The following is a 27,454-nucleotide window of genomic DNA, read 5'->3' as shown; positions in this document are numbered from 1 at the left end:
AAGGATTGGGCTGAGGCAAGATAAAAATGGACAGCAGCCAATCAAAACCTCAAAATGCTTACCTCAAATAAGCCCTGTTTCATAGAACAGTCTAGGTGACAACTAAGACGACCATCAGTGGGGCTCCTTTACTCATGATAGAAAGTAATCTCAGAGTCCTCCTTTAAAACCCAGGGGTTATCCCTATATTGATGTCATACTGAAACAGCCTCGTGCTCAGACAAGTTTCTTGGCACCAAGCAAAACTGGTAAACAAGTGTCACTGACTATAATTACTTTCTCATTCAGTAGTCCCTCATGACTCCTCTACCCAAGGAGATAAAGTCCTCCAGTTTATTCTTTTTAAACTGACCTCATAACCCAGATGTAGTAGATGAATTCTTTAAAAGTTGCATCTAAACTAAAATCTGTTCCAAATACATTATGAGAGATGATAGATTGTTGAAGAAAACATTCAGAATAATGGTTGACCTCAAAAATAAAAAATGCTGAGATCATTAAGGATCCTTATAAAATGTGTAAGGTTGGTGGCAGATGATTTTCTGAAGACAAAAGAAAATAATGTTTATCTCTAGTCCCTCTGTTATTATTCCAAAACCCTAGCTGGCTATATTATATAGAAGCTAGTTTAAATATAGTTAAATAATTTTTTTTCTGTCATTGCTTTGTAGAAAGTTACTTACAGAAGTCTACTTAACTAGGAGCTTCTCTAAGAAAACCAGCCAGTCAGATGAGATCCTGTTTCTTTTTCATTCAAAGGTAAGACAGTAAGTTAATGATATTTATGGAAATTCAATTTGACCATATAATGGGCCTGTTCTGCCTGTATATTAAAAAACCATCTCTCAGTGGCTCAACTCACAGCCTTCTTCACCAACAGTTATGAGGACAAGTTTCTTTGTAATATTACATCAATAAAGGCACTACTTATAGATTAATCATAAGAATGAGCTGGTCAATTTCCTATTCCATGACACTATGTGAAGGAAATGTTTAGATGAGTACTTTTAGAAAATAAATACTCTTTTGAAGCAACTACTTTCTTACTTAATGTATCTCTTTGTATGTTCAGATTTTCTAAGATTAAAATACTGGGAACAGCACCATGGTAAGGTACTCAGGGAATGATGGGGAATTCATTTCCGTGAAGGCTGAAGAGGAATCAAAATGACCAGGTTTGGTTATGCTATAAAACAAATATAGAAGAATGTTAATGGTAGAATCTGGGTGGTGAGTATGTGGGTGTTCACTGGACATTTTTTTCTTGATTTTTTGTATATTTAAAACATCTTTGTGATAAACCGGGGAAAAAATATTGCCAGGTTCTTATACTGGTTGTCTAATCATGTATGAAACAAACCAGTAAATATTAGTGAAGCTTTCTACTTAGTAGAAAATATTTTTATTCATGTAGGTATTTTCTTAGCACCACTCTCTTTAATGCTAGTGGATTTTTTTCTGAATGGAGCAATCATGTGGGTATGTGGACCACTAATAATAATTATGAAACAGATCAATAGGTAGAAGACTTCATAAAGCCCTGCTGAATCCATGATCCCACAGTACTTCTCATCCTAGTCTTTGGAGGTAGTCTGGGCAAGTGTCATTCTCATTTTATACATGAGAGAGGGGAAGCGCAGAGAAGGCAAGTAGCTTGGACTTGTCTAAGGTTATCGAGGTGATGATTATGGAGACCAAATCTATGTTTTATATGCATTTCCCATCTCACCATGATGAAACGTAGGAGTAAGCACTTTCAAAGATGGCTACAAAGAATCACAACAAAACTACTAAATTAAAATGTACTAAATCAGTAATAGAATTAACAATATGTAAGTAACACAACTTGATAAAAATGATCTGAAAACATGGATGAATGTTATCAGATCCCAAAAGTCTCTATTAGTAATAAAAAATTTAATTTGCTCTGGTATCTTGGAAGTGAATAGGTGAGTGTTGGACAATCTAAACAAAGACAAGAACAAAGGCATCTTCCACTCCATCTTCCTCAATAAAGTCTTAGGTTGCCACAAGTCGTTATTTCTTGACATGAAGAGGCAAAATAATACTGTTAGTGAATAAATAAAATAACAAGAGTAAAATGTAAAGAAAATCAAAACTCTGAGTGGTAAGTTAGTGTTTCTTTAGGTATCAATAAACACTGAAGAATCAGATTAGACCCCAAGGCATCTTGGTTCTAAGACTTGTTTTAGCACAGTGAGACCATTAGCACCATCTCTCAGAGCTTACAGGAGGAAAAAAAATCAATTGATAAGTTCTCTTTTTAACCTAATGATTTTCATAATGACTTCCAGCAGAACTTAAATGGGACTAATCTATTTACACTAATAAAAGCTGAATCTATTCTGTACCAGAGAGTGGAAGGGCAACAACTGGCTGTGATGCAAACGCCACTCAAATGCAACATTCTTCATATGAACATAATGTGATATGATGAAAACAATATGCTACTGCTGCTGGCCACACTTCCTTGGGAAACCAGAAGAAGTTACTGGCAGTGCCTTAGCTTGGCTGGGGAGATAATAGGTTTCAGCAGCAGTATAATTATCTCTAGCAAATTATTACACTGTAAGCAGCTGTGTCCACCAACTTTCAGTAAGAGCTCCAGCAATCACTCAGCCTACCAAAAACTTTCACTTTGAACCTTGGTGACATCTAGAATTTAGGCCACCCTGGGCCTACTGCCTTAACAGAATACTTATTTATTTATCTATTTTTAGAGACAGAGTCTCACTCTGTCATTCAGGCTGGAGTGCAGTGGCATGATCATTGCTCACTGCAACCTGAAACTCTGAGCTTAAGTGATCCAACCCTCCTGCCTCAGCCTCCCGAGTAGCTGGGACTACAGGCATACATCATGAAACCTGGCTAATTTTCTTTCTCTTTTCTTTATTTCTTTCTTTTTTTTTTTAGAGACAGTTGCTTGCTATGTTGCCTAGGCTGGTCTCGAATTCCTGGCCTCAAGCAATACTCCCACCTTGGCCTCCCAAAGTATTGAGATTACAGGTGTGTACCACCCAGACTGGCCAACGACAATGCTTCCACACTGCTTCCTGCCAGAGAGTCTTCAAGGAAAACATAGCAAATTGAATCGATTGCATTCTAGTTATGAGCTGTAGTGGACTGAATAGTGTCTCCCTCCAAATTTCTACATGGAACTTCAGAATGTGACTTAACTTGGAAATTTTTTTAGATGTAATTAAGGTAAGGATTGAGACGAGATCGTCCTGGATTCAGACAAACCCTAAATCCAATGAAAGTATCCTACAAGAGCCAGAAAAGAAAACATGGAGACACAGGGGAGAAGGCCACGTTACAATAGAGACAGAGATTGCAGTTATGCTGCCAGAACCAAAAATCAACGGGAGCCACCAGAAGCTGAAAGAGGCAAGGAAAGATTGTACTCCAGAGCTTTGGAGGTAACGTGGCTCCTGGCCTCCAGAACTGCACAGGAATACATTTCTGTTGTTTTAAGGCACTAAGTTTATGGTAATTTGTCATGGCAGCCCTAGGAAACTAATCCCCTAGCTTTAATGGACAAAATTACTGCACGCTGCTTCCACTGCTAATAAATGGCCAGCTGACAAACTCCAGGAAAAGGAGAAAGCAGATGAAACAATATCATCTCTTGCTGTCACACCAGGGTAGTAGAAGGCAGGAAAGAGAAGTTACCAGCTGGGTGCTTGAGTAGAAAGAACAGAAGGTGGGTAAACAGCAAGCTGGTGATGAGAAGAAGATGCAGGTTGAAAATCTGGGCAGAAAGGGCAGGGGTTGGGGAGCAGTCAGTAGAGTTCAGGAAGGAAGGCAGGCGTTAAGGGGCAGGCAGGTAACACATCAGAGCAGTCAACGCAGAGACCTGCTCACAGGTGACCCGGGGTAGGAAGGAGAGGGCATGTTTTACACTCATTACTCCACTTAACCACTAGAGTGTTGCTGTGACACAGATTTTATGATTCCCATTTTATAGGGGAAGAAATAGGTACAGAGAAATCAAGCAATTTGGTGACAGCCACAAAGCTATCAAATGAAATGGCTGAGATTTAAATCCATTTGTGTCTGATTCCAAGGCTTATGTACAAGGCTTGGTTCAAAGTATACAACACAGCAGTCTTTTATAAACCTGGCTGCATTCAATAAAGCCTCAACTATATATATAATATATATATAATTTATTTATATATATATGTATGTATTTTTGAGACAGAGTCTTGCTTTACTGCCCAGGCTAGAGTGCAGTGGCGCTATCTTGGTTCACTACAACCTCCACCTCCCGGGTTCAAGCGATTCTCCTGCCTCAGTCTCTCAAGTAGCTGGGACTACACGTACGTGCCACCACACCCGGCTAATTTTTGTATTTTTAGTATAGACAGGGTTTTCCCATGTTGGCCAGGCTGGTCTCGAACTCCTGACCTCAAGTGATCCACCTGCCTCGGCCTCCCAAAGTGCTGTGATTACAGGTGTGAGCCACCACGCCTGACCTTCAACAATAATTTTTGATGTACTCTCTCTGCCAGCAATAACTGATACAATGGAGTTGAAAGATCAAGGCCAGAGGTACAAATTCTGGCTGCATGTTGGGATCAACTGGGCATCATACCAAACACTGATGCCCAAGCACGCCCCACCCCTGACCAACTAATGGGACCTGGGAAGTGGTATTTTTAGGAAGTTCTGGGTGATTCTAATGGGTAGTGTTCATGAGAATTACTGCTGTAAGCCTGCAGATATAAGTGGAAAGTGCAGCTGGCAGAGGAAGAGACGACAGTGTGGTGTTTGCAGGCGGATTCTAGCCATTTCACTTCTCAAAAGTTACTCTGACAAATACTGGGGCAGAGAGGAAAATGAAAATATGCTCTAAACATTTTAAGATTGCCCAGAATTTGTACTTGCACAGCTTATGTTTGTTCCTCCAATGATGTGGGAGTTTAAGCCTGAGCATTAGAAAAGCTGCCTCTGTCTCACATTGCCCTGCATGAGCCAGAAAATGTAGGCTCATCCTGTACTTGGAAACAACTTTGCAAAATCAATGTGCTAGACTAGGAAGCAGCTTCTGCTGCTGCAGCAAATATTGTTTTTACAATTCCTGGGCCTGCATGAAACAAAGCTGAATACTTTTTAAAAAATGACTACTGTTGTTCACCACAAAGCTAAAACCCCACAACATTAGATCCCATTTCCTAACTTCACGCTGGGTATCATGACGACCTTATGTTAAGAGTATGCTTCTTAAACTTTAGCGAGTACCAAAATCACCTGGAGGGCTGGTTTGAACAGAGATTTCCAGAGTGGAGTGAGGTTCAGGAATCTGCATTTCTCATAAGCTCCCAGGTCACACTGATGCTCTCCGTCCATGGGCCACACTTGCTCTTGCACTGGTATAAGGCAATGCTGCTCAAACTCTAATGTACATACAAATCATCTGGAGATTCTGTACAAACACAGACTCATCAGAGGTTGATGCTCTTGGCCACAGAACACTCTCTAAGTAGCAAGGGTATGACATATTCTGTTGGGGATAGAGGAAGAAAGTTTGCTTGTACCATTTGTTCACATAGATAGTTGCCCATTCAGCAGTTTGATAGGTAAGGGGTTAAAAACCTTAAGCATTAGTCCCCTCACTCTTTTTTTCAGATGGAGACACCAAAGAAGAAATAAATTAAATGGCATCTCCAAATCAATGGTAAACCAGAGAAATGAAGTGAATCAGTTCAGTCTGTCTCCTCATGTTTAAGGAATGAATAATTTGGGAGATATATAAAGCATGAGATGGTATCCACTTCAATGGACTGTTTCCAGAACTCCATGTTCAGAATCTGACTCAGGAGAAATGAATAATTTCTCTTAAGATATTTCCTTAGTTTGAATCAACATGCTTTCCTTGCAACAGGTGGAGGCCATTCTGCAGAAAAAGTGATGGCAACAGAGGGATCTCAAATGGTAAGACCATGAGATGTATCCAATCCTGCCCTCATCCTGGGAGCATTAGAGGCATAAGAACTGTGACATTTTAATTTTAGCACCATTAACTACCTTAAACCCAAGATCATGAGTTTTATACCATGAGCAGAAAACACAGCCATGTCCTGGTACTAAGGAAGTCATCATTCATTCATTCATTTTCATTCACTCATTCATTCATCCATTTATTAAATATTGAGTGTTTCCTCTATGGCAGACACTATTCTAGGAGCTGGGGATTTAGGAGAGACCCAACTGCAACACATATCGGTGCTTTTCTATCTATCTATTGAAAAATGCTTTAGGCACTGGGGTAAAAGTGATGGTTCTGTGCTTTACCTCTCTATGAGGCAGTACCAAAGAGTAAGGGATTTAGACAGTTCTTCTCTAACTATGGAGAGCCCAGTTTTTGTCCCCAATCAGTTGCACATTGATACTTTTATAAAACGTAAAAATGAATTGCTAGAAAAAAGAAATTTTAAAACCCACAAAGATATACAAAACACGAGGCCCAATTTTTTATTACTAGATTCAACAGACAATGTCAAAATGCTAAAAAAAAATTAAGTGTCTAAATGCTCACTCCTAAATTCTCTATGTCTCATAGCAGACTGGTGACAAACAGCTTGCAGACAAGCATAATCCTCAGAATCCACTTTGGGTAGAACTGGCTGGGAGCACAGACTCCAGGGTTACATTGCCTGGGTTTGCATTACAGTTCTACTACTTGGCAGCTATGTGACTGTGGGCAAGTTATTTAATTTCATTGTTTCTCAGTTTCCTCCCCATAAAAAGAATACCACTCAGAGTTGCCATACATTTTAAACACTTGCAATCAATACAGACAAAGCACCCAGAATAGTGTCTGACTCACAGTAAATGCTACTAAAGTGTTAGCTGCTATCATTACTACTATCTACTATTATAACTGCTATCATTACTGTTTTTACTTCTTCTATTATTACCACTAGTGTTACTCTGCTGTATCAGCTTGGGCCAACACTTGCACAGTTGTTTTATGTATAAAATGCTGCTTGTCATCTCTTCCTTCCTACCGACTTTCTTCCTTCCCTCCTATGGAACCTGTGACTAGAAAGTGAAATCACTGAGAACATGTTGGCACCCATGGACATGCCTCTAATAATCCAAGTGTCTGTACTGCCCAGATGCCACTTCAGAGGGACAAGGACAAAGTATCCTGGGGTTCTCTTTACAGGGTTCCTAGGCACCGTGTCTGTCTGTTATCAAACAACTGGAAGCATCACTGAGACAGCTGTCCTCCCACCCTCCCTGGAGAATCCGGCTGGGCTGATGCTATGTGGCACTGGGTGTTGCCTCAGGGAAAGGCACGTCCTCTCTTCTACTCTGTGACCAAACAACAGTTTAGCAAAGGGAAGAATTTTAAAGGATATTTTTATGCTTCTTGTAATTGAATACTTAACCCACATGCATCTTTCACACATACACATATTTCTCCAAGCTCCTTCTTAGCATTTGTTTTGGATTCTCAGCTAAAATTTTTGAGAATTATTTCTTACTCTTTTTTCAGATTAGCCACCTACAATTAGCTGGGAATAAAATATTAAGGAAACATAGAAACACATTCAAGAATAAAATTCACCTTGTGCATGTAGAGGAAGACAAAAAAAGAATGAAGCTTGAGTATGGGGAATTATTAGAAAACAATTTACAATCACTATAAGGCAGGAAAATACCAAAGATAGGAAAAAAACATAACCATCTCCTTGTTCACTTTTTAAACTGCATAACTCTCTCTGAGAATATTAAACAAACTTATTGATATGGTTTAAATAATTTGCATTTTCATAAAATAATTTTTTTAATGAAAAAAAGGAGAGCAACATAATCACCAAAAAAAAAAAAAAAAAAAATGAAGCAGGTGTGTTAACTCTAGAAAAAAAAATTTGCAGGTTAATAGCTTGAATGGTCTTAGCCTCATGACTTATTCACTTATATATAATTATATCTTGACAAGGTCAAAGAGAGAACAGGTAAAGCTGGAATTCTTACCTAGCCTCACGGTGACTTAAAGGACAAGAGGCACAGTAACATGTACAAAATGGCTGGTGATGAGGTTGGGAGTGATCTGACAGGCACATGGACAGACTGCCCAGATATGTCATTTTGCTGGTAGCATATGGCCTTGACATGGCCTAGATTGTAGTCAACGAGTTATGAGTTTTAATGCATCTTTGCTACTGAAGCTGCAAATTATCACATTTAATAAGCCAGTATTATTGCTTCACAGACTCACTCTGTAGTGTACTGTTGTCTTTTTTTTTTCCTTTTAAATTCAGTACACTAAACATGTTCAAGTTGCTCTGTATGGCATATAGCGTGATACTTCAGAGCAATAAATACTGAAAGGTTTTCTGATGGAAATGAGGCTAATGATATGGTCAGACAACACATAAAAGTAAACATATTTTTGTCACTCTCTATTTCTCATCTCCTCATTCTGACTCTGCGGGTACTTACGACTCTCAAAACTTATTCACTGTATCCATCCATCCATCCTTCCATCCATCCTTCCATCCATCCATCCATCCATCCATCCATCCATCCATCCATCCATCCATCCAACATGCATTCATTCAGTAAGTTATTCACTGAGCACCTTCCTGCTGCCTGGCATTATAATACGTGTTTGGAACTTACCGTCTAGTGGGAAAAGACAGAAAATATACAAGTTAGCAAAATTAATTAATAATTAGAGTTGTGATAAGTGTTAGGAAGAAAAAACCAAAGTGTTAAAATCCTGATTAACTGGGGAGATCTATCTGGGATCTTCACAAAAAAAAAAGTATTCCACTCAGATGACTCAAATAAAGAAACATGAATGAAGAAATAACTTACAGAGGTATGGGCAGGGTTGAAAGCAGCCAACAAGGGATACTGAGGCATCCAGAGGCTTGTAACAGCAGAAAGCTGAAATCAAGAGGCAAGGAGAAGAAATGACATTGCCAGAGTCCAGTGAGAGCTGGGGCTATGGAGGATGTGTCACCTGGCAGGATCTCCTGTTATGGAGGGAGCCACCCACAGCCAGGGCCATGATCCAAAGTGAAGAGGAAGGGGAGAAGAAATCACCCATCCTCTTTCTCCTCCCACTTTCCAATCTTCCACTTGTGCTGCCTATCGGCAGAACCTGATCAGAAGCTACCTGGCAAGGGGGCCTCCATGACACAGTCCACAGACACAGTCCATAGGGTTTGGCCTCAGTATTGATAATGGATGGGGGTGGTGGTAAGGAAAAATGGGAGAATGGAGAATAACCAGGAAAGGGGACCTAATTAGGCAGGACAGTCAGGAAAAGCCTTCCAGTGGATGTGACATTTGAAGTGACACCCGGAGAGGAGAAGACCCTAGCCATGCAAAGAGCTGGAAGAGATATCCAGCAGAAGGAAAAGCAAGCAGGTTCCTCTGGCATTCCCCCTTCTCTGCACCCAACACTCAGTACAGATACCTCACCAGGCGCATGGCTAACAGAGACCCAGACCATCCAAATGAACACCTTCCTATTCTATTTTATCAATATCATAAAAGAGCTTGCTCATAAAAAAGAATGCTCATAACTAGGACACTTCTCTAAGAAAGGTCCAGCACTTCTGTAAATTCTAACATTCAAAGAAAAATCAAGGGAAACATATGTAAAGGCAGGTAAGGGCAGGCAACTAGAACAAGTATAACTCCCTTCCATATCTACAACTTCTCTTTGAAAAACTCAAGCCTTCCACACATTGAATAGTCCCATATTGTACAATTTAGGTAAAAGTGTGAGACTGTGCCCATCCTACTCTTAAATGAAGAAACACAATAAGGATTCAATTCCAACGTAATAATAGTTAATGTATGCCTATAATTTAAACTCCCACTAATTTTCTTTTAGTTTTATATTTACCTCCAAGTTACCAGCTAAAATGTATATAAAATATATGCCTCAAGCCTATTAATCAAAAATATCTACTGACAGACTATTTTATTTTTTTCTGATGCTAAGAAACCTTTTTTTTATATAAAGTAAAATTTTCAGTACTAACAAGATCATCATGTGAATTCAGTGATTTGACTTTTAAAGGCCAGTTTACTGGTTCAAATTCCCTGTGAGGTAGCCAAGTCATTGAAAGGTTAAGTCTGCCCCAAAAAGGTATAGAGGGTTTCCTGCTGGTAATTGAAGTTGGGCATCATAACTTCCTTCCTGTTAATCCTTCATACTCAGGGATGCATTCACCAATGGAAAAATAGTTCCTTTCAAGGACAAATTCCAGGCATAATAATGAGGAACTGCCTGCATGTTAATGAGATCCATCACCTCTCATATCCAAAGCTAACCATTTTTTTTTTTAATTTTTCTTAAAGATCTTAAGGAACTTCCATTATCCAACTACATTAAATCTAAATTTCCCTAGTGCCTATTTATTTTCTTTTGTTTTGTCCCTGATGAATATGGAAACAGATGGTAATTCTTATTTTTTAAATTTATGACGCTTGCCAAGTCAATGAAAATTGCTGATAAAAATAATAAGTTCAAAGTGTATTATTACCTGTAGGAGAGGCCGCTGCACTCCCAGCACCTTCATGGTGTCTGCGTTGGCCAGAATCTTCAAAGGGTCAGATGTTTTAGTGACTCCTTCAATCTCCTTGTTGATCTCAGCCAAGACTTGATTGAGAAAGATGTTTTTGATGTACACGGTGAGAAACTCTCGAAGAGGACACTGTTTGGCTGGGCCAAGACCCAGGGCATGCTCAATCTCCTGAATAAATCTGGAAGACAAACAGTAAGAAGGTTATTAAATTTATGAGGAAAATGTTATATAAATATGACATGAGGACATGAGTATATCTAGTGTTGGCTATTTCCGTGAAGAGGGCAGGTCATCAATAATACTCATCTCTATATAATTTTTAATCTTTTAAAAATATAAATTATTCCACTAATTGAATAGAAATAGGATGAAACAGAAAACATGACTTCTAAAAATGGGGGGGAAACGAGAAGAGAAAAACTATTTTTAATTCCAGAAGGAGATAAGACTACAAGAAACAATGGGAAAACGTGAAAAACAAAAAACACAAATTATTGTGCAAATTAAAAAGCACATCCCCGAAGAGTACATATTTCCCACTGAAACCTTTACATCAGAGTTTGTACCCATATAGTACGGGTACAAACTCTGATGTAAAGGTTTCAGTGGGAAATACATGACCCGTACCGGGCCATGAACCAGTACGGGTCTGTGGCCTGTTAGGAACCACACCGCACAGCAGGTGGTGAGCGGCCAGCTGGGCGAGCATTACCACTTGAGCTCCACCTCCTGTCAGATCAGCAATCACATTAGATTGTCATAGAAGCATGAACCCTACCGTGAGCTGTGCATGTGAGGGATCTAGGTTGCATGTTCCTTATGAGAGTCTAATGTCTGACCTGTGGTGGAACAGTTGCATTCCGAAACCATCTTTCCCCCAATCCTTGTTGGTGGAAACATTGTCTTCCACGAAGCCAGTGCTTGTGCCAATAAAGGTTGGGGACTACTGCTTTACATGTATAGATATAAATGTCAAAAAGAGAGAAACAGAGAGAGAATGAAGGATACTCTAAAATTCATGATGATATGTGAGTTCAGAGGTTAAGAAAGGGAATGGGATTGGAGTTGGAGGACAAAGGAGAACTCCAACCTTACTTGTAATGATCTATTTCCTTTATTAAAAACCCTTAAAGAATACATAACAGAATGTTAATGATTGTCAAGTCTCGGAGATGAGTATATAGATATTTATCAAAATTCTTATTTTAATAACAAAATAAATTTATCATTAAAATTCTTTTTAATTTTCTATACAGGCAGCCCTGCTTTGTGTGGTTTAATATGAACAAATTGAAGTCACTACTGTTTTTTAGTTAAATAACATTAGTCCATCAATTACATAGTTTAAATACCTCAATACCACAGTATAGTCACCACAGTACATTAAATTTAAGTAACTAAAGTATAAACTTTGTTGTTAGCTCCTCTGAAATCCCTATGTAAATAACTGATGTGTGTTCATCATGATTAGTGACCAATCACATCCCTTCTTCCAATGTCTATTAGCAACTGGTCACTGTGCATTTGTTATTCACTTCATGTACAGGCAGCAAAGCATGCAGCTGTGGTACCTCCCCGTCCCCCACTGATAAATCCATGTGGCATTTTATAAAAATGGATAATTGAAAGAGGGAATTGGCCAACAAAGATAAAAGTATGGCAAAGTGATAACACTGGAAGTGAAATTTGAATTGAATGTAAATGGAGTTACAGGAGAAAGAGCTGACCCTGGGAATGTTGACACTGCTGCCATTGGAGAGGCATAGCCAGACTGAAGGCCAGCACCAATGAGGAAGGTGGTTGTGACCAAAGGGATGCAGAGGATGAAGAGAGATGAGATGCCAGAGGAAGTGATGTTGGCAACAAATTTCACACTTAAAAAAACTCTTGGAGATATTTCACAAAACAGAAAAAATAAAGGATAAAATGCTGGCAACCGAGCCAAACTCAGAAGTATGATAGTTCACTGAGGCCCAGAAAAGATGCTTGCTGTATATTGCAAAGCATACAAGACAGCGGCAAGCACTGCTATACTACTCTTGATAAGATTTTAACAAAAAATAAAACATTTTAATTGTCAATGTTCCTAATGTTACAGTGTACTAAATACATATCAGTTTTCTTATTTTTCATTTCTGTATATATTTATAAATGCCAGGAATAGGGTTTTTTTTTTTTTTTTTTTTTTTTTTTGAAGCAGAGTCTTATTCTGTCACCCAGGATGGAGTATAGTGGTACGATCTCGGCTCACCTCCATCTCCTGGGTTCAAGCGATTCTCCTGCCTCAGCCTCCCTAGTATCTGGGATTACAGGTATGCACCACCACGCCCGGCCAATTTTTTTCTATTTTTAGTAGAGATGGAGTTTCGCCATGTTGGCCAGGCTGGTCTTGAACTGCTAGCCTCATATGATCTGCCCACTTCGGCCTCCCAAAAGTTTTTAATGTTTTGACAAAAAATTTTAAAGTCATGAAACAATTGTGACTATCCTCATTGATTAAGATTGCTTTGCATGGTTTCAGCTTGCATGGTCATTTTTACAGTTCCACAATGCTATGGAAAGCAAGAGCTGTATTGTACTTCAATTTCTTCTCAAAAAAGGGGAGAAGAAAATAAATGAAAACATAAAACGAATAACCAACTGGGAAGATATATTTGCAATTTATATCACAGATGATAGCCAGAACTCAACAAGAAAAAAAACCAAATAACTTAGTAAAAAAAAATGATCAAAACACATGAAAAGACTATTTACAGTCAATACAATGACCATTAAACATTAGAATAAATTATTCATTCATAAGAAAAATGCAAAATAAACTATACTGAGATACCAATTTTTACAACAATGCAATTGGCCAAGTTCCAAAAGTTTGAAAACACACTCTGTTGCTATAAGTGTGAAGAAACAGGGGTTCTCATATATTATTGATATGAGTGAAAAATGGTACAACCCTTATGGAAGGCAGGTTGGCACTATTATTCAAAAATCCAGATGCATTTCTTTATGGCCCAGAAATCTGACTCCTGGGAAATTCTTCTGAGAGCTATATCTAAATATGGATGTGATGATCTACATACAGAGTATACAGATTATTACAACATTGTTTTTAGGCAAAAGACTGGGAACCACCTAAAAGTTCATCAATTCGGGAATAATTAAATAAACTGTGGGATATTTACATTTTGGAATACTGTACAGCTCTCTCTACCCCCAAATGTGGAAACTTTTGATGTACTAATATGAAAAGACCTCCAGGACATATTGTTACAAAGAAAAAAAGCAAGCTCAGATCAATCTACGGTTAGCAGTATTTACTACACTAACCTCTATATAACAATTATATATCCATTTGTTTATTTTAGCATAAAGACATCCTGGGAAGTCTCAAAAAAACGACTAAGTACTCATAGGAGGCAGGGGTGGGGGTCAGGTCTGGGAGAGGAGTAGAAATTAGACTTTTGAATTATAACTTTTAATAATCATTTGATTGTTAAAAACTGTTAATGTATTAGCTACTCAAATAACATTAAATTAGAAAATTTAAAAATTGCCTACACATATCAAAGACTATATTTAATAAACTGCTGTCTAATTAGGACACATTTAAAGTGTGATGTATAAATAGTTCCTTAAGTTTAGCTGTTTAACCTAATAAAGAGTTTTCTTTACTTCCTAAATCAATACATTGCAGTTAATCTTACATATTACCAGCTAAACGCTCTATTAACCCCTGGGGTGTATGTGTGGTGGGAGGATGAAGATGGTGTATATATAGGATTATCACAATGAAAAAAGTAGCTTTCCTTTAAAGAAAGATGAAATTGAGAAGGCACAAGAAAGAGCATCGAGGCTTCTAAACTGATGTTATCAATGTGAAAGAAAAATAAAATACAACCAAAAACAAAATATAATGGATCTTTAAAGAGAGGGTGAGTGAAAGAAGGCAGGGAAAGATGAAGAAATAAGAGTAGATGGTTAAGCATGGCCACAATTTGAAGATCTCCAAATACCACATCCTGCTGCGATGACCCCTTCTGTTCTCATCTAACCCTCAAAAAGATGCTCTACCCAGGTGCATCCTAGTCTGCTTGGTTGCCTTCCAAAAGAAAACCACTGTTATTAATTTGCTAATGAGTAAATACACCAAAACTCTTTTTATTGTTTTTTAATATTACGAGAATTAATCATCAGAATCTCTACTTTCTTCAAAGGGACTTTGGAAAAGAGTTTTCTGAGTATAATTCCGACATTTTCAAAGTATTTAACATTTATTAGAACAAAACTTTTACTAGTCAATCTGCTCCTAAACAGATGGGCAGAAGACTCTAAATTAGCCTCATTTTCTTTCTTTCTAGTCCCATATTTGCCTTTCATGTCCCTAAAATATGAATTGTGCTGAGCAGCACAGACAGAGGGGCCCCTATCGCTTTTGGCTGAGTGATTTCTTTCAAATTCAAATCATTTTTTCCCTAAAGCATACACATCCATCTCACATGACACATACAGGTTGATGTTGTCAGCCATAACTGGAGGGGACTCATTCAACATGTTTCCAAATCTGCTTTCAGAGCTGCAAGGGACCTCCCTGTACAGAAGCACAAAACATGTGGGTGAGAACGAAAGAAAAATTAAGGCTGTTTCGCCAGTCCTTTCTTTACCTTAGTGAAAAATGGGTAGAATGGGGTCTAAGGGATGGGGGAGGGGAGGAGATGTTGGTCAAAGGATACAAAATCTCCAGGAGGGGTAAATTCAAGAGATCAAGAGATCTAATACACAACATGGTGACTATAGTTAGTAACAATGTGTGACTACTAGAAATCACTAAGAGAGCAGAGTTTATGTGTTCTCATCACAAAAAATAAATATGTGAAGTAATACATGTTACTTAGCTCAATGTAGCCATCCCACAATATATATATATTTCAAAACATGTATATCATAAATGCATATAATTTCTCTTTTTCAATTAAAAATAAATAAAAATGAAAAATGAAAAAAAGTAGTGACATTAAATGGGCAACCTACCCTTCATGGGCAGGAAGGACACAGAAAATGAGCCTTCCTAGCCATCCAGGAGATGAACCTCATTCACTGTCACTCTGCAGAGGGGAGTGACTTAGAGAAGGAGAGTGGTCAAGAGAGGAACACTAACAGTAGGGCTTCCAGAGTTTGGACCTGGAATGCACAGTCTTGAGCAGGTTACTTAGCCTCTCTTAGCTTTACTTGTGTCTTCTGTAAACTGGCTACAATAACACTATCTACCTCACAAGATTGTTTGATGGTTTAATGAGGAAATAAAAATTAAGCACTCAAAACAGGAACTGGCACACAGTAACTGCTTAGTAAATGCTGCTGCTGTGGTTTTTAGAATTACTATCTTACATAAACCCTGATGAGGCTGGAGATTAGAGGAAAGTGTGAAATATTGTATGATTTCTTTTTTCACTTTGCTCCCTTATTTTCATATCTAATCATCCCTAGCTGACAATTCAGACCATTAGGTCAATACTTGGAATATTTCACTAATAAATGGATGTAGGAATGAGCAAAAAACTCCACGTGGCCAGGCGCAAAGTGTAAATTGCTAACTGCTGAATCCTTCATGCCTAGTAGTGCTACTCTATGGCTGGCACACAGAAGACTTGTAGGAAATGTTTATTGGATAAAATATTGGATAAAATAATTAAAAGGTCCTTTGATCATAACCCATAGTTCCCGAAACTAGGACATAATCTATCTGGCATGTAATGCCCTTCTCCTAAGAGTTTGGACTACAGATTTCAATACAAAATTTTTAAAAAATCATCCCATATCTCCACCATTAGAATGTAAACCAGTAATTCTTATTGACAGAGGATTCTCTCATTCTTTTATTTTATTTTTTATTTTTTTATTATACTTTAAGTTTTAGGGTACATGTGCAAAATGTGCAGGTTTGTTACATATGTATCCATGTGCCATGTTGTTTTGCTGCACCCATTAACTTGTCATTTAGCATTAGGTATATCTCCTAATGCTGTCCCTCTCCCCTCCCCCCACCCCACAACAGTCCCCGGAGTGTGATGTTCCCCTTCCTGTGTCCATGAGTTCTCATTGTTCATTTCTCACCTATGGGTGAGAACATGCGGTGTTTGGTTTTTTGTCCTTGTGATAGTTTACTGAGAATGATGGTTTCCAGCTTCATCCATGTCCCTACAAAGGACACGAACTCATCATTTTTTATGGCTGCATAGTATTCCATGGTGTATATGTGCCACATTTTCTTAATCCAGTCTATTGTTGTTGGACATTTGGGTTGGTTCCAACTCTTTGCTATTGTGAATAGTGCCGCAATAAACATACATGTGCAAGTGTCTTTATAACAGCATGATTTATAGTCCTTTGGGTATATACCCAGTAATGGGATGGCTGGGTCAAATGGTATTTCTAGTTCTAGATCCCTGAGGAATCGCCACACTGACTTCCACAATGGGTGAACTAGTTTACAGTCCCACCAACAGTGTAAAAGTGTTCCTATTTCTCCACATCCTCTCCAGCATCTGTTGTTTCCTGACTTTTGAATGATGGCCATTCTAACTGGTGTGAGATGGTATCTCACTGTGGTTTTGATTTGCATTTCTCTGATGGCCAGTGATGATGAGCATTTTTTCATATGTTTTTTGACTGCATAAATGTCTTCTTTTGAGAAGTGTCTGTTCATTTCCTTCGCCCACTTTTTGATGGGGTTGTTTGTTTTTTTCTTGTAAATTTGTTTGAGTTCATTGTAGATTCTGGATATTGGCCCTTTGTCAGATGAGTAGGTTGCAAAAATTTTCTCCCATTCTGTAGGTTGTCTGTTCACTCTGATGGTAGTTTCTTTTGCTGTGCAGAAGCTCTTTAGTTTAATTGGATCCCACTTGTCAATTGTGGCTTTTGTTGCCATTGCTTTTGGTGTTTTAGACATGAAGTCCTTGCCCATGCCTATGTCCTAAATGGTATTGCCTAGGTTTTCTTGTAGGATTTTAATGGTTTTAGGTCTAACATTTAAGTCTTTAATCCATCTTGAATTAATTTTTGTATAAGGTGTAAGGAAGGGATCCAGTTTCAGCTTTCTACATATGGCTAGCCAGTTTTCCCAGCACCATTTATTAAATAGGGAATCCTTTCCCCATTTCTTGTTTTTGTCAGGTTTGTCAAAGATCAGATAGTTGTAGATACGTGGCATTATTTCTGAGGGCTCTGTTCTGTTCCATTGATCTATGTCTCTGTTGTGGTACCAGTACCATGCTGTTTTGGTTATTGTAGCCTTGTAGTATAGTTTGAAGCCAGGTAGCGTGATGCCTCTAGCTTTGTTCTTTTGGCTTAGGATTGACTTGGCGATGCGGGCTCTTTTTTGGTTCCATATGAACTTTAAAGCAGTTTTTTCCAATTCTGTGAAGAAAGTCATTGGTAGCTTGATGGGGATGGCACTGAATCTATAAATTACCTTGGGCAGTATGGCCATTTTCACGATATTGATTCTTCCAACCCATGAACATGGAATGTTCTTCCATTTGTTTGTATCCTCTTTTATTTCATTGAGCAGTGGTTTGTAGTTCTCCTTGAAGAGGTCCTTCACATCCCTTGTAAGTTGGATTCCTAGGTATTTTATTCTCTTTGAAGCAATTGTGAATGGGAGTTCACTCATGACTTGGCTCTCTGTTTGTCTGTGATTGGTGTACAAGAATGCTTGTGATTTTTGTACATTGATTTTGTATCCTGAGACTTTGCTGAAGTTGCTAATCAGCTTAAGGAGATTTTGGGCTGAGACGATGGGGTTTTCTAGATATACAATCATGTCATCTGCAAACAGGGACAATTTGACTTCCTCTTTTCCTAATTGAATACCCTTTATTTCCTTCTCCTGCCTGATTGCCCTGGCCAGAACTTCCAGCACTATGTTGAATAGGAGTGGTGAGAGAGGGCATCCCTGTCTTGTGCCAGTTTTCAGAGGGAATGCTTCCAGTTTTTGCCCATTCAGTATGATATTGGCTGTGGGTTTGTCATAGATAGCTCTTATTATTTTGAGATACGTCCCATCAATATCTAATTTATTGAGAGTTTTTAGCATGAAGGGTTGTTGAATTTTGTCAAAGGCCTTTTTTGCATCTATTGAGATAATCATGTGGTTTTTGTCTTTGGTTCTGCTTATATGCTGGATTACATTTATTGATTTGCGTATGTTGAACCAGCCTTGCATCCCAGGGAGGAAGCCCACTTGATCATGGTGGATAAGCTTTTTGATGTGCTGCTGGATTCAGTTTGCCAGTATTTTATTGAGGATTTTTGCATCAATGTTCATCAAGGATATTGGTCTGAAATTCTCTTTTTTGGTTATGTTTCTAGCAGGCTTTGGTATCAGATGATGCTGGCATCATAAAATGTGTTAGGGAGGATTCCCTCTTTTTCTATTGATTGGAATAGTTTCAGAAGGAATGGAACCAGTTCCTCCTTGTACCTCTGGTAGAATTCGGCTGTGAATCCATCAGGTCCTGGACTCTTTTTGGTTGGTAAGCTATTGATTATTGCCACAATTTCAGAGCCTGTTATTGGTCTATTCAGAGATTCAACTTCTTCCTGGTTTAGTCTTGGGAGGGTGTATTTATCGAGGAATTTATCCATTTCTTCTAGATTTTCTAGTTTATTTGCATAGAGGTGTTTGTAGTATTCTCTGATGGTAGATTGTATTTCTGTGGGATCGGTGGTGATATCCCCTTTTTCATTTTTTATTGCATCTATTTGATTCTTCTCTCTTTTCTTCTTCATTAGTCTTGCTAGCGGTCTATCAATTTTGTTGATCTTTTCAAAAAACCAGCTCCTGGATTCATTAATTTTTTGAAGGTTTTTTTGTGTCTCTATTTCCTTCAGTTCTGCTCTGATTTTGGTTATTTCTTACCTGCTGCTAGCTTTTGAATGTGTTTGCTCTTGCTTTTCTAGTTCTTTTAATTGTGATGTTAGGGTGTCAATTTTGGATCTTTCCTGCTTTCTCTTGTGGGCATTTAGTGCTATAAATTTCCCTCTACACACTGCTTTGAATGTGTCCCAGAGATTCTGGTATGTTGTGTCTTTGTTCTCGTTGGTTTCAAAGAACATCTTTATTTCTGCCTTCATTTCATTATGTACCCAATAGTCATTCAGGAGCAGGCTGTTCAGTTTCCACATAGTTGAGCGGTTTTGAGTGAGTTTCTTAATCCTGAGTTCTAGTTTGATTGCACTGTGGTCTGAGAGACAGTTTGTTATAATTTCTGTTCTTTTACATTTGCTGAGGAGAGCTTTACTTCCAACTATGTGGTCAATTTTGGAATAGGTGTGGTGTGGTGCTGAAAAAAATGTATATTCTGTTGATTTGGGGTGGAGAGTTCTGTAGATGTCTATTAGGTCCACTTGGTGCAGAGCTGAGTTCAATTCCTGGATATCCTTGTTAACTTTCTGTCTCATTGATCTGTCTAATGTTGACAGTGGGGTGTTAAAATCTCCCATTATTATTGTGTGGGAGTTTAAGTCCCTTTGTAGGTCACGCAGGACTTGCTTTATGAATCTGGGTGCTCCTGTGTTGGGTGCATATATATTTAGGATAGTTAGCTCTTCTTGTTGAATTGATCCCTTTACCATTATGTAATGGCCTTCTTTGTCTCTTTTGATCTTTGTTGGTTTAAAGTCTATTTTATCAGAGACTAGGATTGCAACCCCTGTCTTTTTTTGTTTTCCATTTGCTTGACAGATCTTCCTCCATCCCTTTATTTTGAGTGTATGTGTGTCTCTGCTCGTGAGATGGGTTTCCTGAATACAGCACACTGATGGGTCTTGACTCCTTATCCAGTTTGCCAGTCTGTCTGTGTCTTTTAATTGGAGCATTTAGCCCATTTACATTTAAAGTTAATATTGTTATGTGTGAATTTGATCCTGTCATTATGACGTTAGTTGGTTATTTTGCTCGTTAGTTGATGCAGTTTCTTCCGAGCCTCAATGGTCTTTACAATTTGGCATGTTTGTGCAGGGGCTGGTACCGGTTGTTCCTTTCCATGTTTAGTGCTCCCTTCAGGAGCTCTTTTAGGGCAGGCCTGGTGGTGACAAAATCACTCAGCATTTGCTTGTCTGTAAAGTATTTTATTTCTCCTTCACTTATGAAGCTTAGTTTGGCTGGATATGAAATTCTGGGTTGAAAATTCTTTTCTTTAAGAATGTTGAATATCGGCCCCCACTCTCTTCTGGCTTGTAGAGTTTCTGCTGAGAGATCAGCTGTTAGTCTGATGGGCTTCCCTTTGTGGGTAACCTGACCTTTCTCTCTGGCTGCTCTTAACATTTTTTCCTTTATTTCAACTTTGGTGAATCTGACAATTATGTGTGTTGGAGTTGCTCTTCTTGAGGAGTATCTTTGTGGTGTTCTCCATATTTCCTGAATCTGAATGTTGGCCTGTCTTGCTAGATTGGGGAAGTTCTCCTGGATAATATCTTGCAGAGTGTTTTCCAGCTTGGTTCCATTCTCCCAGTCATTTTCAGGTACACCAATCAGACGTAGGTTTGGTCTTTTCACATAGTCCCAAATTTCTTGGAGGCTTTGTTCATTCCTTTTTATTCTTTTTTCTCTAAACTTCCCTTCTCGCTTCATTTCATTCATTTCATCTTCCATCGCTGATACCCTTTCTTCCAGTTGATCACATCAGCTACCGAGGCTTCTGCAATCTTCGCATAGTTCTTGATACTTGACTTTCAGCTCCATCAGCTCCTTTAAGCCCTTCTCTCCATTGGTTATTCTAGTTATCTATTCGTCTAATTTTTTTTCAAAGTTTTTAACTTCTTTGCTATTGTTTTGAATTTCCTCCCATACCTCGGAGGAGTTTGATCATTTGAAGCCTTCTTATCTCTACTCGTCAAAGTCTTTCTCCATCCAGCTTTGTTCCGTTGCTGGTGAGGAACTGCATTCCTTTGGAGGAGGAGAGGTGCTCTGCTTTTTAGAGTTTCCAGTTTTTCTGCTCTGTTTTTTCCCCATCTTTGTGGCTTTATCTACTTTTGGTCTTTGATGATGGTGATGTACAGATGGGTTTTTGGTGTGGATGTCCTTTCTGTTTGTTAGTTTTCCTTCTACCAGACAGGACCCTCAGCTGCAGGTCTGTTGGAGTTTGCTAGAGGTCCACTCCAGACCCTGTTTAGCTGGGTGTCAGCAGCGGTGGCTGCAGAACAACGGATTTTCGTGAGACCACAAATTCAGCTGTCTGATAGTTCCTCTGGAAGTTTTGTCTCAGAGGAGTACTCGGCCGAGTGAGGTGTCAGTCTGTCCCTACTTGAGGGTGCCTCCCAGTTAGGCTGCTCAGGGATCAGGGACCCACTTTAGGAGGCAGTCTGTCCGTTCTCAGATCTCCAGCTGCGTGCTGGGAGAACCACTACTCTCTTCAAAGCTGTCAGTCAGACAGGGACATTTAAGTCTGCAGAGGTTCCTGCTGAATTTTGTTTGTCTGTGCCCTGCCCCCAGAGGTGGAGCCTACAGAGGCAGGCAGGCCTCCCTGTGCTGTGGTGGGCTCCACCCAGTTGGAGCTTCCTGACTGCTTTGTTTACCTAAGCAAGCCTGGGCAATGGCGGGCACCCCTTCCCCAGCCTCGCTATGGCCTTGCAGTTTGATCTCAGACTGCTGTGCTAGCAATCTGCGAGACTCCGTGGCATAGGACCCTCTGAGCCAGGTGCGGGACACAATCTCCTGGTGTGCCGTTTTCCAGGCCCGTTGGAAAAGCGCAGTATCAGGGTGGGACTGACCCCATTTTCCAGGTGCCGTCTCTTACCCCTTTCTTTGACTAGGAAAGGGAACTCCCTGACCCCTTGCGCTTCCCGAGTGAGGCAATGCCTCGCCCTGCTTCGGCTCGTGCAGGGTGTGCTGCACCGGCTGTCCTGCACCCACTGTTTGGCACTCCCTAGTGAGATGAACCCGGTACCTTAAACGGAGATGCAGAAATCACCCGTCTTCTGTGTCGCTCAGGCTGGGAGCTGTAGACCGAAGCTGTTCCTATTCGGCCATCTTCAGATTCTCTCATTCTTATCCACATCCCACACTGTTTTATATTTTGTGCAATATGGCTGTTCACACTACTTTGTATTCTGTTCTTTCACAGAGTATTACAGACTCATTCTATCAAGCTAATGAACACAGTTTTATTAACCAAAGAGCTACTACGGAACATCTTCATTTTGCTTCTGTTGAATTGTTTCCACAAATTAAAATATTGCAAGCAGCTCTTCAACATTTTTGGTGAGTCTTTATTCTATTTTCCCCAATTTACCACAGTGTACTGGATGGATCCTTTCACCTAGTAAGTGTTTAAAAATGATCTGTTGAATGGGAGACAGGAGTGAGAGTCAAGGGTATAGAAGAGAATAATCAAAAAGCCCAATTTTCCCAACAATGCTCCTCATTAGCTCTATGGAAGTATGAAAACATTGAATTTTTAACAGTGAAAAGAATCTCATTAGAAAAGAAAATACTTCACTTCAAAGTTAAGTTAGAACACAGATGGAGCCCTGTCAAAAGAGTATTATTTAATCTCGTGAAGTACTTTTACACCAGGGGTTTCCTATCCCCTGCAAATGATGAGCAGGCAAACACAACATACAGGTATATCTGTGTATATGGAAAAAGAGACTATGAGAGTAAAGAAAAGGGTATACATAACGCTGTATGGGGAGGGTCTCATCACAGGATTTTGAGGACCCTTATTCAGATCAGCCTCCTAAACTTAAGGTTGTAAAGTAGGAGAAACAAAAAAACAAATAATGCGAGTATGCAACTGACTCTCATTGCTTTCAAATGTTTAAAGCATGGATCTGGCCAGGCACGGTGGCTCACACCTGTAATCCCAGCACTTTGGGAGGCCAAGGCGGGCAGATCACGAGGTCAGGAGATTGATACCATCCTGGCTAACATAGTGAAACCTCGTCTCCACTAAAAACACAAAAAATTAGCTGCAGGGCCTGGTGGCAGGTGCCTATAGTCCCAGCTACTCAGGAAACAAGCAGGAGAATTGCTTGAACCTGGGAGGCAGAGGTTGCAGTGAGCCAAGATCATGCCACTGCACTCCAGCCTGGGCGACACAGCAAGACTCCATCTAAAAAATAATAAAATAAAATAAAATAAAATAAAATAAAATAAAATAAAATAAAATAAAATAAATAAGTATGGTTCTTGTCGTCTAAATTCTAATATTTATAAATATTTAATTGAAGCTTTCCTTTTCAGATTCTCAACTAAAGGCCCTCTAAATGCATGTACATATGCAATACCTGTGTTGTTGAATTTACTTTCTTGCAGCAAGTTATGTGTCCTTTGGAATGCACACATGAGCACACACTACGAACATTTCACCCAATATTTTCAAGATTTTAATCTTGATTTGATTGCTATCGAGGGAAATTATAAACTAATTAAAATTTCACTCAAGCATCCCTCACTTAGCCCAGCCTTATCACAAATTCTGTTTCACTGTAGAGCTCCATTTCTTCCATTTCATCTCAGCCAAGAATTGTGGCTGCTACCAGCTGGAAATATCCTTTAACAGAGAGGTCCTATATCGTATTGTAGAAGCTGCAATTACAGCAGTGATGTTTTATTTATTTGAATAAAAATAATTGCTTATTAAATAAGTTTTCCTTACATTCATATCCTAAAAAGCTTTTAAAATTCTACGGCCAACATCACTAATAATGGGACAAAATGGACATCATGTGCCTTCTGATATGATATAAAGAAGAACACAGTATTGTTTTCTGTTACTCTTGCTAAAAATGCGCAACTTGAGTCTAATCATGACAGCACATCATTTTTCATGAAACCAAAATACAAAATCAAAGGTACAAATTTCAGAATATTCAAATTCAGGATTCTGGTTTTAGAGCACAAGTAATTCATGCATGACTGTCACAAACACTGAATCACTGCTTATTGCTAATTATGTTTTTTAATGTATACATTTATATATACTCTGTATCATACAACATAAACTTTTCACTTTTCTATTTCCTGACTTTGCTATATATCATTACATATAATTTGGTAGTTTAGGATGAATAACGTACACATTAATATAGATATTTGGGAGGTCTGGGAATTTTTCTGCTGATTCCATGTATCACAACCAATAGAAATGTGTGATTTATCCTTTACGACTTCTGCATTTTCCAGGATCTCTCAACATATCATTTCCTCTTACATGTTTTCTAATCTAGTCTTGACTCTGCAGAGATGTACCATCCTTACTAAGAAGCTCTGAATCTGTCCTATTAATAATTTTAAAGACTAAAAAAATGAATCTGAATTCTTTTATCTCCATTTTAGTCCAAGATTTCTACGTGAAAAGTTGCATGACATTTACATGTCTACGGAAGCTTTGCAGGATCAAAAATAAGTCCACACGGTCCCATCCTCATTGTGCCAATCCTCTACTGTCACATTTAATATTGTTATATGACAGATTGTGTATAAAAGCATACATTAAAATTTTAATTAGCAATAAATGGTGACATACTGTTTGTGACACCATCATGAATGAATTACGTATGCTACAAAAACCACAGTTCTGCATCAGAATTCTGTACCTTTGATTTTGAGTTTTGGTTTTATATAAAGAATGCAAACAACAGTAATAACAAGCCTGTAGCATGAATGATACATGAGTTACAAAGAGAAAATAAAATGCACATTTCCCCCTAAATCCAGCAAACTGAAATAATCTTTGGACCCAGAATGAGAATGAAACACCCTAAATCCAGCAAACTGAAATAATCTTTGGACCCAGAATGAGAATGAAACACTAACTGTCAAATGCAGAACTTTTCAGGAGAGATATGGGCCCATGTACAAAGATGGCAAACAGCACTAATAACAGAGTCCTGCATTCTGATGACACTTTCTGCACACCACTCTAAGGGAAATCATGGACTATTTATGAGAACACAGTATATTCAAAATCCCTACCATGGTAGATTTATATGTAAAAAAAAAAATCAACCTACAACTCATAATAATAAATCCACTCCCAGGCATGGGCCCATCCTTGTACAAAGAACTGTGACCAGTTAGCTATACTCAGATGATAAATGGGATTTGGGAATGAAACCCAAGTGAGGCCATGCAAAAGGCTGGAAACGACTCAGTCTGCAGAAAGGAGGCACCCCCAGCAAACAGGACTCCTTCAAGATATATTTCTTACTTTCTCAACTGCTCTCAGGTATGACTTTTAAGACACAGAGCAAACTGGAAAACAACTTAGGCAAAGAAGGAAAGAAGCCTCAGAGGAATTGATTTGAAATATATTCAACTCACTAGTATTATCTGAGTCGAAAAAGATCATTTAGAAATGATTTACAAGGGACTCATTCAGAAACAGCAGCAACAGGCATATTTAAGACCATAAATCAGTGGAACATGAAAACCGAAGAAAAATCCATAAAGGTTAATGCACTTTGGAGCACATTTGCCTCTTAATTCATGGGAGTAAGCCACTGGCACATCAGGAAGAGGCTCTCCCCCAACAAGCTGTAATTGTTCATGCTGAGTGTACTACTACTATCTGTGCCTTTTGTATATAAAGATTTTCTGTGTAAAAGTGCAAAATAAGCTCATCACTGCAGAGCCCAATCATGCCCTCAGCCCATACGTGTAGGAGACAATTTGCTGAACTAATCAAATAAAAAGGGATTTGGGTGCTCTTATTTGTAATGTGTGAAATTCATGTCTGGGAGTAGAGGAGAAAAGGGGTAAAAATCATTAAATAAAGGGAGAAAGAATATTATCTACAAAATTTGGACTCTGCAGGCTTATAAACAAATTTAACTTAAAAAAATCTTACCATGAGTATATTGCAAGTGATTTGTGACTACAGTTAAGTGTTCCCTCTAGACTGAAAAGCACTTTAGGTAAAATGAAGTAAGCCTCTCTAAAAATGACAGCTGTTAAATTTTTTAAGCATATAATTTGGAAATTGAAGTGACTTAAACTCAAACCCTTAATATCAAACAATCTTTTTAAACCAAAGATTGCATAAATAAATAAGGGATGCTGACATAAAACTCAGAGAACAAAATAATAATCCTGCTTTTCCAAGAGGTCTGGAATTTTGGTTTTTTCCTTTCAATTTATCTTATGGTAAAATACCCTCTTCTTTATGTTTTTTTTTTTTTTCCAGAAGATAAAGCTGTCAGAAAAATTTCCAAGAAAAACTGCTATTTATTACAAAATGTCTATCATACACCTGGAAACTTATGTGTCACGTATTAAATATACTCTGTTTTAGGTGCCCCATATCAGTTTGGCCATAACAGACTCTAATGCAAGACACAGGAGAATCTGGCAAAGCTTCTACCTGTTGCTATGCCAGTAGGAGCTGTATTAATAATTGCTTATACCCATGGAGCGCTTACCATGTCCTGAGCAAAGAGCTTTATATGGATTCTTTTTTATGTGGCTTTCACAGACACTCTATGAGGACTGTGCTTTTACTATCTCCATTTTACATGTGATAAAACTGAGCAGCTGAAAAAATGGCAGTAACATTAACAGCTGACATTATTATTCTTATTATTATATTCTTATAATAAGAACAATGACATTATTGTTCTTATTATAGTCATCTTTCAGTATCCCTGGGGGACTGGTTCCAAGACCATCTGGGTCTGTGTACACTCCAGTCCGGCAGTCAGCCCTGCAGAATCTGCGTAGATGAAGTCGGCCCTCTGTATCTTCCAATTTCACATGCTGTGAATGCTGTATTTTCAATCTGCATTTGGTTGTGCATGCAGAGCCCTGCGATATGAGGGCCGACTGTATTTATTTAAGAAAATCAGCATAGAAGTGGACCTGCACAGTTCAA

At 38.6% G+C, this 27,454-nt stretch overlaps 1 protein-coding gene across 4 annotated transcripts in view; it reads right to left on the bottom strand.

Annotated features, from left to right (window-relative positions):
* EXOC4 (exocyst complex component 4) overlaps positions 1-27,454 on the bottom strand; it is an 830,711-nt gene that overhangs the window by 231,652 nt on the left and 571,605 nt on the right. For 3 of the 4 annotated variants that reach the window (XM_055284061.2, XM_063642265.1, XM_055284062.2), the window contains one exon: positions 10,542-10,761. In XM_055284061.2, coding sequence (XP_055140036.1) covers positions 10,542-10,761 — 220 coding nt within the window. Of the gene's footprint in view, positions 1-10,541; positions 10,762-15,023; positions 15,172-27,454 lie in introns of those variants that run through there. The other variant, XM_063642266.1, reaches the window with a different exon arrangement.

The sequence above is a fragment of the Symphalangus syndactylus genome, chromosome 6, assembly GCF_028878055.3.
Source record: "Symphalangus syndactylus isolate Jambi chromosome 6, NHGRI_mSymSyn1-v2.1_pri, whole genome shotgun sequence".
NCBI lineage: Eukaryota > Metazoa > Chordata > Mammalia > Primates > Hylobatidae > Symphalangus > Symphalangus syndactylus.
Note: the sequence above shows the minus strand (reverse complement) of the source record. Positions and strands in the feature narration are given on the sequence as shown.